Genomic DNA, 18367 nt, shown 5'->3' with positions numbered 1-18367 from the left:
AGAAAATAATTTACATTAATCCTCGATTAACTTGAACATAGTCATAGTTGAAAAATTGCTTATTCTTCTACATGAACACGTTAAAGTGTCAAATCCTGTAGCCTATAATTTAGGAAGAAAAACTTGCCACCATTTCAAGCTAAGTCTTCATGCTTCAATTGCATCAAATTTAAAGATAACGCTACGTATAGTGTTGAGTCTGTTGGACTGCACATCCTCCTAGTGTCGTTAATCCAGAATAAAAACAACTGTAGTTTTTAAAAATATTTTATTGCTTTAGACAAGTTTCCTTATAACGTAACGGTATGTACAGTAGGTAACATATAATAACTGGTGGGAATGTTTAGTTACGAAGAATGTTGAGCAGACTGAGAAATGGAATGGAAATTTAATTCCAGAGGGTCGTGGGTGTCGGTAGAATGAAGGGAAGAATGAAAAGAGATAGGAGTGGTTCGGGTAGAACTCGTGCCAGTCCCATAAGCGAATTGTTCCACAATCTCCTGCACGCGGCTGCGAAAAGACAATTTCCGCGATTCGGGTATCTTTTTCACATGCGAGAGTAAGCTTTTGAAGAATAAAATATCTTCGTCGTCGTCCAGATCACGGTTTCGCGACGGTTTCAGATGTAGATCCTCGAGTTTTCGCCTTTCCAACCCTCGTTTCCTTTTTAATCCTCGAACTGCTGAGGAAGACGCGCACGATGATCCTGTAGAAGTATATGGTTAGTACCAACCATGCAAAATCAGTTCGTAAAAGTCTCAAATATATTAGACGAAGTTGGTCCAATCAGTTTCACTATTCTTGAATTCGATTCCCTATGCGAGGTGCATCTTTATAAGGCCATTAAGGGGGGAAATAGATTCAGGCTCAAAGAGTCCGAAAAGAAGAGTTACAAGCTCAAAACGAAGGATACGAAGAAAGAAAAAAAGGACTGCCATATGGTAATCGTATATGTTAATCGTTGATTAATCAGTAAGCCCGATCGCACACAGCGCAACCGATTTGAAATTAGTGTCGCAAACCGTTTGCGCTCTTTGTTTTATCTACTCCACTATCTTTGTTTTACTTAGATCCACGGTCGCATGCAATTAGTTCCGGAGCGGTTTGAAACTGATCGGTTGCGCCCGTGTGCGATCGGCCTAAGTAGTTTAAATCAATTCATTACTGCCTTAAACTTTCTGATTTTCGTATTTTCTTTTCCAAACGCGTTTTCCCCACTTTTGTTGAATTTTTGTACATTCTAGCTCTGTTTAGGATAAAGTAGGTTGATGCGCGAATTTACAAACTCTTCATTTACGGATATAAAAACGTTTATTTTGCAAGAGAATTTCTACATTGATTGCCCGAAGAATCGCTACGCGAACGCTCTCGTCCGAACGAGAGTCCCCTTCTCAAAAGGCTGTCTTAATCGGAATTAACCTTGTCTCTCGGAGTGACAACTGAAAACACTTTACAGTGGCTCTTTCTCACCCCCATTGCCACCCCTCTGGGTGTCTAAGAGGCGTGCTGATGGATCCTGATTTTAGGAACAAGATTCGCCTCTCCGCACAGTGTGATATTTCGGCGATCTAGCTGGACAAAACTTATGTGATCCAATATCTCGGAAACTATTAAAAGTGTAGGAAAAAATGTTGTACATGAAAATTGTGTATCTTTTAACGACAAATTCACGTATATAGTTAGATTTCAGAAAAATTTATTTTTATAAATTATGTATTAACATTAATACATTTTTACTGCAAAATGTTAGTTAATTTTCACGACAATTTATGTATGCAAACTACAGATCAAGCTACGGAATATGTATTTTTTGAAATTTTGTTTCCTTATATCATGTTAATGCAATAATGCGATAATCTTTTTGTCATTTTATATTTCCATTTTGGAAGAATGCTCCTTCATTTTTTTAAAATTTAATTTCGGTATTGTCTTTGACATTATTGACATTCAATTCTTCAGTAATATATTCCGAGAATGTTTCAACATTTTTAAATTTTGGTTCCAATTCTATAAGTCGAAAGTAGTGGAGCAACCGTGTTGAACTTGGTTTGTTCGGAATATAAACGCGATAGTGTATTTTTTTATTTTTGTAATAAAGACATATTGTAAATATAATACCAGTAAACAATTTTGACAAGATCCTTTAATATTTCTCGGGTAGGCGATATTATGTGTACTTTTTTAAGATTCCAATTTTCGCATGACTTGCGTTTTCTCAATTGTAATTCGAAATATTTAGATCCCAAAAGTTCTAACCTATCGAACTTAAAACACAAATAATTTTTCTTTAATTTGAGGTTAATTAGATGCAAAAATATCAATTACTCTTTAATGGAGAACGATTTGAATTTGGATAGTCGGAACGAGATGCAGTTCCCCTACTGGTTTGAAAATTAAAAAATTATTAGTTGTCCACATTTGTCCACGTTCTGACTGCTTGTGTTCGATAACCTATGAGTCTAGCTTTATGCACAAAAAACATGTATCTCCAACACGATCAAATACTATGTTAAAAGTCTAATCATATCTCGAGAACAGTCGTTAAAAAACACGTTAACTGTTACAAAGGTTTAGAAGGCCAATAAAATGGATTTTGAAGAAAACAAAACGTGTGAAAATATCTTGGAAGACATACAAATTTAATATATCCACCTAAATATCATTAGAGGATACTGGTACAATGCAGTTGTGAATTGAACTCAAGCAAAGGATACGCGTCCATAGGATGAAACATTGTGTGCTCAAAGTTCAGACCCTATTAATTAATAACTATACCTTATTTTTTGGAATGATATTTACGTTTTCTGGTGAAATGGACATTCTATTCTTAATTTATAATATTCATAAACAGATTTCGAAAATTACCGTTTGTCCAGCTAGATCGCTGAAATATCAAACTGTGCTCCGCCTCGAGATATACGAATTTTTGTCATTGGTTCACATCAAAAGTCCACCGCGCAACAAATCAAAGAGAAACATAACCCCGGGTCCACACCGCGGCGAACACGAACAAGAACATAGCCTAAAAACGTTCGCAAAGGTGTTCCTACTGTCGCTAACATGCCGGCGAACATCTACGATGTTTGTACTCCAGTGAAACTGATGTTATGTTGTCGATCCGGGCGATCCGCATCCCCTCCACGGTTGGAAATGCTCGAAAGCAAACCATCGTTTACAACCACCCGCCGGCAGATGCTCCAAAAGGATAATATGCGTGACTGTAGTTAATATTAGTTCCTTAATATTCATCCAACTTTTTATGCTTTTTTTGTTGTATCCTGATGAAAGTATATGCAATATATTGGCGAGATTTTTCTGATAAAAATGATTTGAAAAGTCGGGTATCAGGTTCACATAGCTACAAAAGTTACCTAGTTTTTCCATAGGCCTTAATTATCTCCTGGCACGAATTTTACAATCTGTTTTCTATTTTCGAACAGACTTTCTAATCGGTTACTGATTCACAAAATCAAGTATTAATAACCGAAACTTAAAGTTGTCTGATTTGCATCATGTTTGGTGCCATTTTTATCAGGAAAATCTCGTCAATATATTGCATATACTTTCATCAAAATACAACAAAAAATATACAAACTTGAATGAGTTAATAAGAAAATAATGTTAACTTCGATCACGCATATTATCCCTTTGGAGTATGTATGTACTTACCTGCGGGTGGTCGTAAAGACCAGGCCCAGAATTGGAAGAATAGCAATGTCCAAGCTCCGAGGGTTCGAAAAGGGACAAGAACGAGGAAAAAGGCGCTGTTATTCCCGAACGTGTTTGCCGAATCCACCACCTCGTGGATCGCTGAATTTAGTTCGCGAACACAGTTTTCGCCTAACCCAGCGGGGCTACTTTTACGACTACTTCTACGCCTATTAGGAGGGTCATTTGTTAGCGAACTCTGCTATTTCTCGTCCACACTACGGTGAAAACCGGTGAATAACATGTTCACGAATGATGTACGTGACCAGCGTTCACCGCAGTGTGGACTCGAGGTTACACTGCTCGCTTGCCGAGCGTCAAGGGGAACCCCTCCACCCCAGTGGTGGGGATAGTCATCTTGCATTCATCCAGTCAATCCTGTCTTACATTTATCCAGTCTTATCCAGTCTTTACGGCCAATAACGATAACTCGAGGCGAAGCGGAAAATCTGATTCGATGGCAACTTAACAGTGATGGGCAAAGCCTAGGCTTCGAATAAATCTGAAGTTTGCTTATATGTTTGTCTTTTTCCTATTTTGAAGATTTTCCAAAGAAGGAAACAAGACCAACACATCGGCAAACTTCAGATTTATTCGAAGCCTAGGCTTTCGCCTTTAAAGGTCGATTCAGACTATACAACACAGACCGTCACGTTCCGGCAACGACACGTACCGGCACCGCCACGACAAAACATTAAAACACGCGTTTTAATGGAACTATTCACACTATTCCCGTTGACGGAACGTTCAGGTCGGTGTCTGTTAAGTGTGAATAGTTCCATTAAAACGCGTGTTTTAATGTTTTGTCGTGGCGGTGCCGGAACGTGACGGTCCGTGTCGTATAGTCTGAATCGACCTTAAGACGTCACCGCAACTTCATTACCTTCCTCGTGTTCATCGTGACGATTATCGTTTTGGTCCAAGTCCGAGTATACTCGAACTTCATCTTCGTCAACGTGCGAGTCTGTGCTCCGTATTCCATCGTTTGCACACGCTGTAACAATTGTTTTCGAAGGATTGCCAATGGTCAAACGTGGTTTGACCGTGTCTTTTAAAAACAGCAGTTGGTCATAATATGGCCATTTTGACGTAGGTGTGATTTCTGTGGCATCTGCTGAACGATAGGGAGGCAGTTTTCCCAACTCGACGGAAAACTGGTCGCGCAAATATTTCCATTTCTTTCTCAGTCTTGTTTCTGTGAAGAAACGAGGGTTTCAGTGGAGAACATTATGGAAATTGGTTGGGTACTTTCGTAAATGTTCCCTGGTAATGACTTTCTTAGCGATATTACTTTAGATTATCCCATCCCGACTATCAGTAGCGGTAGAAGGAAATATTAGGCTATTTCATAAGTTCGTGGTGAAAATTTTATTTATAATCCCATAAGTATTCGTATCTTCTATGTCTACCGAAGAAATTTGTTTAAATTAAATGATAATAGATGCTGCCAAATAAATGTTTCATTACAAATATGTACGTGAATAAACTTTGTACACGTGTCCAGGGTGAATCAAGTAAGTGTGTCAAAGGGAAAAGATGAATAGTTCAGAGAGTACTATATTTGTAAGACCAAATTTTTTTATAACTGCAATGATGCATGTGCAATCGGTAGTCGCTTTATTTTTTTTAATGGAAATGCATATTTTTATTGCATAGATTGAATTCTTTCGTCATACTTCGTTAAAAAGTACTAGGGTAAAGTGGTAAAAAAGTTATTATTTCGTGAGATATTTTAAACAATTTATATTTATAAACTATGAAACTTTTACTAATGAAACATTTATTTGGAAACAAGAAACCTATCATTTAATTAAGATAAATTTCTTGAGTAGATATAGAAGATACTTATGGGACTGACTGTACACTCCCATATTAATTTGAATAGCAGAACAGTAATAATCTATTATTATGAATCTACTGTCACTGGTTCCATACTTTTAACACTGTCCAAGAGAGGGGAATGTTTATTTTTTAAATGTGATATAAGTACATTTTTCCTATTTCAAAATATTTAATTGTAATATCTTGTTATAAATATTTAACGACTGAATCATCATTCAAGACGTGTTTATTTAACATTCGACTTCATTTTCGAAAAATGAATATGAGTCTGTGGTTCCATTATAAGAAGAATTACAATAGACATATATGTTTATATCAAATAAAATCAATTTCCATACTGTAGTGCACGATTTTAATTAGGGAAAATATATACATATATTTATAGCTTTTATGATAAGCTTTTACCTTGATGACATTTTGACTTATTGGACTATGTCATTTTAGAAATCTGTGATATATAAACAAAATCGTCGAATGAAAAAAGATTGTATCGTAAACAAACATTGCATACTATAAGTTTAGTAATAAATAATTCTAATCTATGTATAAATTCTCCATTAAAATTCATGTAAAATTTGTTTCTAAGCGGTATCTTATTTCTACAGCAGATAACATAAAACGTGTGTGTATTTTATATAATTATAAATATCTGTCAAATGTTCCTATAAAGCAATTTATGAAAATCAACAGGATGACCATCAAATAAAGAAAAGAAATCACTCATGAAATATTCACTAATAAGAAATAGCATATATATATTAAGTATAATACAACTAACAATAAAAATAAATATGTATTATTTGATATACTTACCGTCTTCTACCATTTCTGCAGAAATTTCCTTCCAGTGCATGTCTACCACAGATCTATTCCAGTGATATTTACTCTTTTTATCCCATATCGGAGTTCTTTTGAAAACCGCGTCTATCAATAGTTCGTTGTACATTTCACTAATTTATGTTACGTTTTATTTACGATGTCTGGTAACAATGAAGCCGAATAGTCAAGCATGCAGTAAACTGTGGCATAGTCGCGTGAAAACGAGTGAGGTTTGTCGCAGGCTCTCGTAGCTTTTCGGCGCAGGTCGACGCAGATCGGCGCCATTCGACGCTGGTCGGCGCTGGTCGGTGCTGGTCGGTACTTCCCCTTCATGCCAATAACCAGGGTCGACTGGCGCCGATGAGCTAGCTCAGTACTTCTCAACCTCTTCCAAGTGTTACGCAAATTAAACGCTGAGCATTTTTCTTTGTTGCAAACCGTAGAAATGAAAATATAAAAATATTAAAAAATTAAATGTATTATTTATATTACCTGAACAAAATCAGCCTACGTTATCATTTACTAATTCACGTCATGTGAATTAGTTGCAGGTAGGTATTGCCAAATAGTGTTATGAAATCATTATTTTAAATGTACCATGATTATTTCCAAAGCATTTCGCGAAATAATATAACGTCAATATAATATGTTACAAATCAGATAATTGTAAAAAGTAATAACCTGTTATTTGACACACTACTTCAGATGTGTTCAGGTTTGCCAAAAAGCAGGAAATCTGCAGAAAAAATAATACAAAGTACTTTAGCGGTGCTCGGCTGAAACGCCACAATACTAATGTTGTTACAATCCAGAACACTACTGCTCTTATCTTTGAAAAAGTGATTCTAATTTTTTAAGACTATATTCCATGCATCTTTTGTTGCTGTTAATAAAAAGAAATAAAATAAAAACAGATAACAGTACTGTACTGTTTAAGAATCTAACTGCAAATATGATACATTTTCCTACTTGTATAATTAAAAAAATTATTTAACCTTTACGTTACATAATTTAGGATGAAGTCTTATAATAGGGGGCGAGGCCTACATAACTACTGGAGCATACACAATTATTAATACAAAAGTGTACATATAAAACAATAATTAAGAAATTTTCATGTTTCTTTAGCGAGTTCAAGGTTTAATAATAATAAATAATATTTTTGGTAGACAGAGTTTTATCCCGAATGTGCTAGCTATATTTATCGATAAAGCTTCATCTCAGATATTATTAAGTACGTTTAACCCTTCTCAAATTATATTTCGTTTTAGACAATTAATTGTACTATAGGACCACTGATGAACACTAAATATGGATTATAGATTGAAAGGTAAATCAAATTCCAATTGTATTGTATCAATTGATGTATGTTAATAATATATAGAATCAAATTAAACATTGATTTGAAGGGGAGTTTGGCTCGAACCATCGTACGAGTCGGACGTGTTTACAAACCGAGAGCTACAGTGTCTCTGAGTGCTAAGTGTGAAATCCAGTACCGCGAGTGCTTACGAAATATTTAGTTAATTACAATCGAATTGTCCACGCCAAGTGCAGTGATGATGCCCCCTGGCAACCAGGGGGCCTCATCCGAGAACAACTTAAAAAATATGAACGTTTCTGAGTACAAAAATGTTCAACTAAACAAATCAACGTGTTCAACAAAAGTACCATCCGAAAGTGTTCCCTTGACGTATGCAGCCGCAACACAAAGCATCACATTCCCGACCAAAGAGCAAGCGGTCATCATGGACGCAATTGATGGTGTGGCCATCAAGGAATTCACATTGGCAATAGCTAAAGTTATTTCACCGGGTAATATCAGATTCGTTTCTAGAGTTTCGAACGGCAGGATATGTATGTACCTCGCCAACCAACACCTTGTAGAAAAACTAACCGACACCGACGTAAACACAAAAGTTGCCAATCACACGCTGCGTATTCGTCCCCTTGTATCCAGAGCTAAGAGAATAATACTCTCTAACGTATGTCCAATAATTCCGCACGAAGCAATTGAGTCAAAATTATTAACTATGGGAATCAGGTGCGCGTCTCACCTTATATTCATACGGGCTGGTATGAACGAACCAGGGTTCTCTCACATCTTAAGCTTTCAGCGACAAATATATATTGAACCCAGTGATGCAAACAAACTTCCCGACAGCATTCAGATTGAGTACGAGAACGTTGACTATTGGATTTATATTTCATCGGACAGCCCAAGATGTTTTATCTGCAAAAAAGATGGCCACTTGGCCAAACAATGCCCAATTGATAACAATACCGTGCACATGTCACTGTCCGAAAAACCATCGATCAACAAGGAGAAAGGTAATACTCTTGAAGAAGTTATAGCTGCAGAAGACAACTCTAAAGTCTTTGAACCTGAGACTAATAACTATGAGAGAAATGACAAAAGACCGTTATCCACTACCGAATCAAGCTCTATCGTTAGAGAAATCGTAATCAACGATAATTCTTCTTCAGATGACACCGACAACAAGATCAACCAGGAACAAATTCTTAAAAGTAAACGGACAAAAGGAAAGAAGACAATAAAGAAAAGGCGAACAGAATCGTGTAGCAGCGAACATGAAACCGATATTGAGACAATGACTTTACCAATCAAAGCAATTCTCACCCAACGCCCAAATACGTATGTCCTAGATTATATTAATTTCAACAGTATTCTACGAGAAACTATCGGCAACCCCAACCATCTTGAAATTGCCAAAAAGTACACAGACGACATCAAAGGTTTAAGCAATATGCTGCACGACATCTACCCAAGTTTAACACACCGAAGCGTCAAAAACCGGCTGTCCAGAATCATCAAGAAACTAAGAGAAGGTATCCCATCTCAGGCTATCGCCCCCCTGTTCAATTTAACAATATTCTCTACTATGGCACAACATACCTCTGGGAATAACAATCTTTCAACGTTGCGCATTCTGTATTGGAACGCTAGGAGCATCACACAACGGAAAGAAGAACTGGAACAACTGCTCCGGGAAATTGACATCTTTATTTGTATTGAAACGTGGCTTAAGCCGGAGCTGAAAATAGCTTTCAGAGGATTTAACACGGTCCGGAAAGACAGACTTGACAGAAGAGGGGGAGGTATCGTTTTTTTTATCAAAAGATCCATCCATTATCGTGTATTACCAAAGATTAGATCTTTTAATAACTTCATAGAAACATGTAGCGTTAAGTTAATGAACACTGTCCCATCTATTAACATAGTAGCACTCTACAGACCACAGGGACCTTCTTTAAGCCAAAACAAATGGGACTGCAACCCTGTCTTCTCGTAGGCGATTTCAATGCTCACAACACAATATGGAATTGTTCAAATAACGACTGTAACGGTGACAGATTATTTAATAGTTTAATAAGTAAGAATATCTTTTTGCATAACCCAGATACCTTCACACGTGTCGATTTAAGCAACAATAACAAATCTAATATCGATTTAATTTTTTCGACTCCAGACTTAGCTGATAAATCTCTGATTAACATTTCGGAGGATACTCATGGATCTGATCATTTTCCCGTCGATATAGAAATTAGCATTGAGAAAACCAAACATATCTACAGAAAAGTCACCAATAGATTGTCTTCAATAAATACGGATTGGTACAGTTATCAAGAATTCATGACACAAAGTTTCCAACTATTTTTATCTCGCGAATTCAATATACTAAACTGCGAGGAAAAATACGATTTCTTTACTAATCACGTTAGAGAAACTATCGTAAAGAACACACCCTCGAGGGTAACGGTCAATGTCAATATTCATCGAAACCCAGTACCGTGGTGGGATAAAAACTGTAGTCGAATTCAGAGGTTGAGGAAAGCGGCCTACAAAAAATGGCAGCATACCTATGAAATGTCTGATCTTATTAACTATAAAAAATGTGTTGCATCTGCAAAGAGAACTTTTAAATTAAAAAAAAAAGAATATTTTCGCAATTTTATTTTAGAGTTTGACACTAAAAGAGACAGCAAATACTTCTGGAATACCTGCAAAAAACTTAAAAACAAATGGACATATATCGGGAGCAGATCAATGCCCCCTGAACAACGGCTAGAAAAAATACGCAATGGCTTAGATAGAATCGCTTCCCCTTGGGCTGCCTGCAACCCGGATGATTTCTCACAGGAGACTCACAATCAGTTCTTTGACAAACCGTTCGATTTCACTGAATTTAACTACGCATTGGACTTTAAAAATGACAAATCTGCACCCGAAAAAGATGGAATAGATTACCACTCGCTAAAAATTCTACCATACAATATTAAATTGGTTCTACTAGATATATTCAATGAAATGTACATTGAAAAACGGTATCCTCAAGACTGGCAATCAGTTCAAATGTTTTTCATTGATAAACCCAATAAATCAGACGTCAGATCTATTTCTTTATCTTCATGCATATGTAAAGTTTTTGAAACCATGATTAAGAATAGAATAGAATGGTGGTTCGAAAATCAAAATATCGTACCCATATCTCAATCTGGATTTCGCAGGCCAGATCATGCTCAGATAATTTAGCTGCTTTACTAACCAGCATCGACACTGCGATAAACCAAGGCAAAGACACCCTAGGAGCCTTTCTAGATGTTCTAGCCGCCTTTGACAATGTAAACTGTGGTTTCCTTATCCAAAAATTAATTAAGGTAGGTTGTTCTCACAATGTCATACATTTCATCAAGCACATAACGTTTGGTAGGAAAATTACAGCTATAGATGGAACCACAAGAAATGTCACAGGAACAACTTGGAAGGGTTTGCAACAGGGAGGGGTCTTAAGTCCGCTCTTATATAACTTTTATGTAGCTGAAGTTGCCAAGAATATTCCAAACAAGGTTCAAATATCGCAATTCGCAGATGACATTGCTGTCTATTGCAGCTCTCCTACCGTTAGCGATAGCAAAAAATTACTCGAACAATCGATTAATACTATTCATACCAATCTTAAAACTGTTGGTCTCGATCTATCACCTCGAAAAACAGCGTTTATTCACTTCAATAACAGACGCATTCTACCTGGTAAAACCGAAATTATAATAGAAAGCTGTGTTATCAAGTCAAGCGAAACAATCAAATTCCTAGGAATCAATTTTGACTTCGACATGAAGTTTAAAGTCCACATAAATACTATGAGGAAAAAATGTTTTAGGCTGTTAAATATCATGAAATTTCTTTCTGGGGTTTCATGGGGTGCTTCACCCGAGACCTTGATGTTAATATACAGTAGTATCATAAGACCAATTATGGAATATAACTGCTTCATATACTATCCGAAAAACAAAAGCCTAATGCTTAAACTAGATCGAATCCAGTTTGCTGCAATTCGATTGGGACTGGGGTACAGAATAAGCACTCCCACAAATGTTTTGTTAAGCGAAGCTAAAGTCATTTCCTTTCGAGATAGAGCCAATTTTCTAGCTAAAAAATACTTATTCAAATGTTACTTTTATACTTCCTCAACTCCAAACAAAATACTATTTAAGAACAATACAAACCTAAACGCTCCTTTTTCCAACCGACGAATAAAGCACCGCTTGCTAGTCGAAAATCTTTTTAGTTTGCTGGAATCACGACCTAACCTAGCGATTGCTGAAAAACATCCTATTTTTACCATGAACTACAACATACTATTTAATATTCCACCTACTGATGTTCATTTGGGTCTATTATTACAAGACTCTTCGGATCCTAATGTTCTGCTGCGAGATTTTATTGAATCTAACCCTCAGAATATGGTTACAATATACACCGATGGCAGTGTTGCAGAAAATTCTGAATCAGTAGGTGCTGCAATATACAGTCCACATCTAAATATCTTCCAAAAATTTAGCTTGGACATAAATGCATCAATCTTCACAGCAGAGTGCTACGCTATTAACCGAGCATTGAATATTATCAATTTACACAGTTCCACAAACTTTCTCATCTTCACAGACTCTCAAAGTGCAATCAAATCATTACAGAAACCAACTTTCAAACATAGTGTCAATAACCAAATCATTGAAATTAAAACAAAATATTCAACTTTTATGTCAAATAGCGAAAACCAGAATTTTATTAAGTTTATCTGGATACCAGTACTGCAGGAATTACCGGTAATGAGAAAGTAGACTCACTTGCGAAAGAAGCAACTAAAGTAAGTCCTTCCGCAAATATCAAGGCTTCGATTACTGATCTAACCAGGCAACTAAAAATTCGAGCAAGATTGTCCATTAATACCCTAATCAAAGAGCAAGGCCTAGTTAAAGGTGCCAACTACGTCAGATTTTACCATAAAGACAACGGCAATCCATGGTACACTGGACTTGGTCTTTCCAGAGATTTTTTAGTTTTCCTTAATACATGTCGAGCCAACCACTATAATTTAAATGGCTCATTGGCAAGGGTTAACATTATAACTAAGAGTGCTTGTCCATGTGGAGCAGAAATCCAAGACCTGAACCATATTATATGGCAGTGCCCAGACTACGAAAACGAACGTAAGGCATTAGAAACAAATCTGCTTAAAAGCAAGTACTGTTTCCCTCTTAGCATAAGTTTCTTTCTGTTTAAACCTGATATAAAAGGTCTGAAAATGATTTACAACTTTTTCAAACAATGTTCTATAAGAATTTAGAAATTATGTAACACACATATATATAACACTGTACTTATTATACAGAGCATTTGATTTAAGGTAGTTGTAAATACAATGTAAGTTGTAATACAAAGTGTGTAATGTAAGTTATACTCTAAGTCATATTGTAAAATAACCGTGTATGTACTATGCAACTTGTAATGTATATGCTATATAAACCTTGTATGGTTTAAAGCAATAAATAAATAATATAATATATATACATTGATTTGAACTCCTGGAATCTATATCATTACAGAGAATTGGATCAGGATTTGATAATAGAATTTATTACCATTGATAATAGAAATAGATCAAACATCGAAAATCTGGATGATGTATATATGACTAGAGATTCATAGAATTATAGAGGGTTAGGCCTATGTTTGATAACACTAGATTACAAAATACAAATGAAAAAATGTGCATTCAATGTCACAATTTTTTTCTTACGTATTTTGGTCTACTAAACTTGAAAATCGCAAGAAACAATTTTTCTATGGACATGCTTATTTTATATGAATTTTTGAATTTTTTTTTTCGATTTTTTTCTCACATACGTTCACATTTTAGACCATATCTCGAGTTAGAAACGTCCGATTGAATAGCGCAAGACGCCATTTTAAAGGTAATCGAATTTCCAACAATTGATTTTTACATTATTTTCCAATCGGTTCAATAGTTTAAATGTTACGAGCCAATATATATGAGAAACTTTGATTTTTTCGGCTAAAATAGAACAGGAATATTTCTTCCATAGCCATGGAAAAATAGAAATTATCAAATTATGTCCAGTTTCTTATTGTTTACGTATAGATCGCACTTTTACGAATCCTTATATGGCCTAAAATGTGAACGTATGTCAGAAAAAAAATCGAAAAAAAGAATTCCAAAATTCATATAAAAAAATCTATCCATAGAAAAATTTTGTCTTGCGATTTTCAAGTTTAGTAGCCCAAAATACGTAAGAAAAGAAATTGTGGCATTAAATGTACATTTTGTCTGTAAACTAGTGTAATAGAATTTAATCATTTTTCTAATAGCACGTAATCAGAGTTTGAAACGTAAAGCAAACGCAAGCTCCAGCAAAAACAATTTGTTCCTGATATGGTAGAGGTTTTTAACAGGATGAGCAGTAGTCAAAACAGTAGGTGGCTCCTCTTGATCTTCTCTGGGAGGTCCTAATTCTTGTTTGACATAGTTTTTCATATATAGAATATCGATTTACCTTTGCAATTCTTCTCTGTTCGCCAGTTTGCTCGCTTCCTCTTCGAGATGGTGGAACTCCAGATCCTCGAAGGCCTTCCTTTCAGATTCCAGGATGTCCTGCTGAGTCGCGAGCTTCTCGCTAACGTTTTGTTGTGTGGCTTCGTCCACGCAATTCGCGAGCTCTTCCTCCAAACGACCGCAAACCTGTTGAGCCCTCTGAACTCTCAGCTTAGCATCCGCTTGCAAATTCGCTTGCGTCGTATTATCTTCGGCCATCTGCCTCTCTAGCTCGTTTATCCGCATCTGCACCTTTATCTTCTCTCCTTCGTCCTGACTGAGCTTCAAGGATTCCGATTCATACTCCGCGGACAACAGCGCTTTCTCTAATTCGAGCTGAGACAGAAACACAAATTTAATTTCGATTAGACAAAAACAATTTTAATATGCTTAGTTCAGACTGCTGAATTGACAAAGAACTTAAGTAAGTAAACAAATAGCTGTACAGGCATAGTTTAATTTGATAATTTTAAAAAAAGAACCAAAGGTGTGTATGTTAGTGTGAAAGTGGACTGCACAGTGAATGAACACATTTAGTAAAATAGTCAGTGAACGTGTACTACAACGTTATCTATTAATATTCACTAGTAAATATATACTTTCACTGCTTGTCATCAGTAAATTTCATAAAAAATGATTGTTTCCGTGCAAATATTTGTCAGCTACTTTTAATTTTCATCATATAATTATTGGAAGTGTTTCATTGTCCATGAAACAGAACCACAGACCATTGACCTGGACTTACCTGGGCCTGATCTGGATTTATCTAGCCTTGTTTTCAAGACAATAAAATGTTTCTGATAATTATATTTTGAAAACTAAAAAATAATGGTAGTTAACGTATGTCAAAATATCACAAATATCACAAAAGAACTTTTGTATATCGCATAATCTGTTGCAATATACAAAAATTGTAATTACGGATGATTTAAATATATTTGACACCAATTTCAGGTAATGAAAATTAGTTAATGTTAGGAAGTGTATACAATCGAACCTTGATGATTATAGAAAAACGATGTTTATGAAATAATCAAAGTAATCAATTCAATGTCAAGAGGCTTCACGCATACTATCCACTTTCACTACATGTGGTCATCACTATCAATTACAAACCCCTCTCCAACCTCTCTCGTTGCTAAGTGACTACTTGTAAACGCATTGCATTGATCGAGGATTTTATGCAACAATCGTGTTACCAATGTATGTACAAATACTATTGGATAGAAGCCAATTGGATAGATGTAAACAACACAGATTATTCACAGAAAATTCACAGATTACTTCAGCGAAGGTATACATTCATTAGCAATTTCACAATAAATACTAAGACTTCACCATAAGTATAAAATAAAATGCACAAGAAGAACTACTTAAATGAGCAATCCTTTTTCGATCACCTGTTCCAAAATTTGCTTTAGAAACTTTGCTCTGGAAAACAAGAAAATGATCCTCAAGGTGTCTCTTCCTGGAATTTGCGTTAAACTTTCCGACGACATTTCGTTTGAAAACACTCCATGCACGAGTGATATATCACGACTGAACAAGAATACGAAGAGTACGGCGATACCAAGGGGAAAGGACTTATCGCGAAATCCAACAAATCAAATAAATTTTAACTCGAAGGCAAACTTATAAGTATCTATAGATAAGGAAACGAGACTCATACTGTTGGTTATCCTTGTGGTTTATTTTCAAACACAATAATTTCTTTCTTCTTTTCATTTTTACAAATGTTCCTTCGTTAAAGTGGAAACATAGCATCGTTCTTTAGGTTGTTGCAAAGCTATAATCCATCACTTCTTGAAATTGATAGCATGGAGTGAGTCGTGGTCGACTATGACTCAGGTTGTTAATCAGTAGGGCTGGCTTTAAGCCAATTGAGCCAATTGTACTCAATTGGGCCCTACGCTTAAATTAACATTTTTAACAAATTATTTCACTAAAATAGACATTGGTTGTGAACCCGAGGACACTCTCAGAAGTGATCCCAATTGGGCCCCATGCCTTCTAACTTCAGTTAGGCAAATGAGTTGTCGATGTTAAGAAGTAAAAATGTTATATATTTTATATTTTATCACTATAAGACCGGTTTAAACGGATCCATGAGTTTGTTAGAATCAAAATGATATCATCTTAAACATATTTATCAATTTCGAGTTATTTTTACTATAAAATAAGAACTGTTTCATTGAAAAGTTTCATAAAAAATATCAATTACTACTTCATAAAGAGAATAGCTCTACGCGGTACACTAAAATGTAGAGGAGAACTACTGGTCCGCATTGTAGCCACATTGGGCCACAGGGATAATGTAAACAGATCTGAGGTTCTGGCTGGACACAGGGTGTCCCAATAACGTATGGAGGTCCTTGAAAGGGGTGGTTCGGAGAGTGATTTGAAACAACATCTTCAACAACTTCGCTAAGGAAAACGACATAATTTTTTCGTCTCGCTAATACAATAAATATTTATAAAAAAGGTTCAAATTCTGATGCATTTATTTAGTATAGATATGATACTGTTGCAGAGTTGGATAAGATGTGTTACGTGTCTCAGAGATAACACTTTTTATAAGTCCAGCTTATTATTATCTCCAGACTCTACGAAGGCGGCGCTAGTGTCTGGTCTTGTATAACTTCTGTGAGGATAATAATATGAGTTACAGCATATATATTTTATACTTTTGCTATTATCAGTTGTTCCGTTGGATATGAACGTGTGATTTTTCCCAAGAATCTGTTACAATTGACCGCGATGTTCGTTAAGTATTTGTTAACTATATCTCATTGTCTCTTACTCCCGCCCTGATCTCCAGTGACGATAAATTATTTCTAGCGTATGTGTGCCTTCGCAAAAAGTAATCTGTGCATGTCGTGTTAATCATTGAATTATTATTAAAATAATTATTCTTTAGACGAATATTCGAGCGATTCGAGCAGTTCGAATCTTTACTAGTAACTCGAAAGTTAAAGGTCTGTTCGAATATATTCGAGTAATTCGAAAGAAAAACTTCGAGCTAGACATTCATTTTCAAGTAAATCGATGTTTTACAAGGACTCGAAGATTTGAGCTGTTTGATTTTTTCGAGTAGTTTGCATTTTTTTCAAACAGTTCGTCGATTTCAAGTAGCTCGGAATTTTCAAACATTCGATTCGGCTCCGAGCAATCGAATCGAGTTGCTCAGCTGAGTTCGTAAATTACGAGTATTCGCACACCCCCTACTATTCCTACCCTTAAGTATCATATTTAAAGGTTATACAGGGTGTCTACGTATCAGTTCGAACATACGTAAAATGTCAATTGTACAACAAATTTCCAACAAAAAATTACTCTTAGACATTTTCTTTGTGTCGCTTTATTCTCGAGTATTTTCACTTTTAATATGTTTTCTGCGCTTTCGACTTGACACTCTGTAAACGGCCATAACTTCACCAAATTACAGTGCAAACTTAAAACTAAGTACACCATTCGAAAGAGCGTTAAATTTCCCAACTCCGCAATATAAAACTAAAATTTATTACGTAGATTTAACAAGTGAAAAATTAGGTTAAACTTTATATTTGAAAATTAAATAAAATTTCACTTTTTCTGTATCCGTTTTTCGGTATCAAAGAGATAGTTATTTGGCGGGTACTCTTCGGGAAAAACTTCATGGATGTCTCAGCTTTTGAATGGTATTGTCAAAACAAACTGTATGGTGCGTTCAAAATGCAACAAAGTATCCAAAATGCAAAAAAGCGTTAAAAATGCCCGCCTCCTAAATCAATACTTATCGGTTCTCCTGCACCGAAAACATTGATTTTTTGCTGTGTGAAATCGATCATGTTCCAATCTCCATATCATTTATCGGTACACCGAGGTTGATTTCGATTAAATAGTCTCTAAAAACGAAAATTCTATGGATACATGTTCAAAAACAATTATTATTCACCTCGCACTCGGGCTCTACACGGCTGAGAGAGGGTTGAGGTGTCAAAAAATCTTTTTTCCCCTAATTGGGGAGGCTTGAGAGTGTCACTAAAAAATAGATCAAACCCGATATCAAGTTAATTTTAAAGTGACAAGTCGATTTTTGTTAA

At 35.7% G+C, this 18367-nt stretch overlaps 3 protein-coding genes across 7 annotated transcripts in view; 1 reads left to right on the top strand and 2 right to left on the bottom strand.

The window, feature by feature from the left end:
• The window catches only part of LOC128891198 (homeobox protein 2-like), a 182561-nt gene that overhangs the window by 23077 nt on the left and 141117 nt on the right, over positions 1–18367 (bottom strand). For 3 of the 4 annotated variants that reach the window (XM_054150515.1, XM_054150514.1, XM_054150516.1), the window contains one exon: positions 14248–14621. In XM_054150515.1, coding sequence (XP_054006490.1) covers positions 14248–14621 — 374 coding nt within the window. Of the gene's footprint in view, positions 1–6650; positions 6795–14247; positions 14622–18367 lie in introns of those variants that run through there. The other variant, XM_054150517.1, reaches the window with a different exon arrangement.
• Positions 280–6497, bottom strand: LOC128891258 (uncharacterized). Of its 2 annotated transcripts, none has more exons than XM_054150665.1 (3): positions 6364–6497; positions 4592–4903; positions 280–706 (listed from the first exon to the last, which is right to left on the bottom strand). In XM_054150665.1, the coding sequence occupies exons 1-3, from the start codon at positions 6494–6496 to the stop codon at positions 348–350; spliced, it is 804 nt and encodes a 267-aa protein (XP_054006640.1). In that variant the 5' UTR covers position 6497; the 3' UTR covers positions 280–347. The 2 variants fall into 2 exon arrangements, with proteins under 2 accessions (XP_054006640.1, XP_054006641.1); XM_054150666.1 differs by having other exon boundaries at positions 4592–4702.
• Positions 6833–9653, top strand: LOC128891237 (uncharacterized). The gene is made up of 2 exons (XM_054150618.1): positions 6833–9219; positions 9338–9653. The coding sequence occupies exons 1-2, from the start codon at positions 7929–7931 to the stop codon at positions 9427–9429; spliced, it is 1383 nt and encodes a 460-aa protein (XP_054006593.1). The 5' UTR covers positions 6833–7928; the 3' UTR covers positions 9430–9653.

The sequence above is a fragment of the Hylaeus anthracinus genome, unplaced genomic scaffold (assembly GCF_026225885.1).
Source record: "Hylaeus anthracinus isolate JK02 unplaced genomic scaffold, UHH_iyHylAnth1.0_haploid 12001, whole genome shotgun sequence".
Classification (NCBI taxonomy): domain Eukaryota; kingdom Metazoa; phylum Arthropoda; class Insecta; order Hymenoptera; family Colletidae; genus Hylaeus; species Hylaeus anthracinus.
The sequence above is the reverse complement of the archived record's forward strand: the minus strand, read 5'-3'. Positions and strand labels throughout refer to the sequence as shown.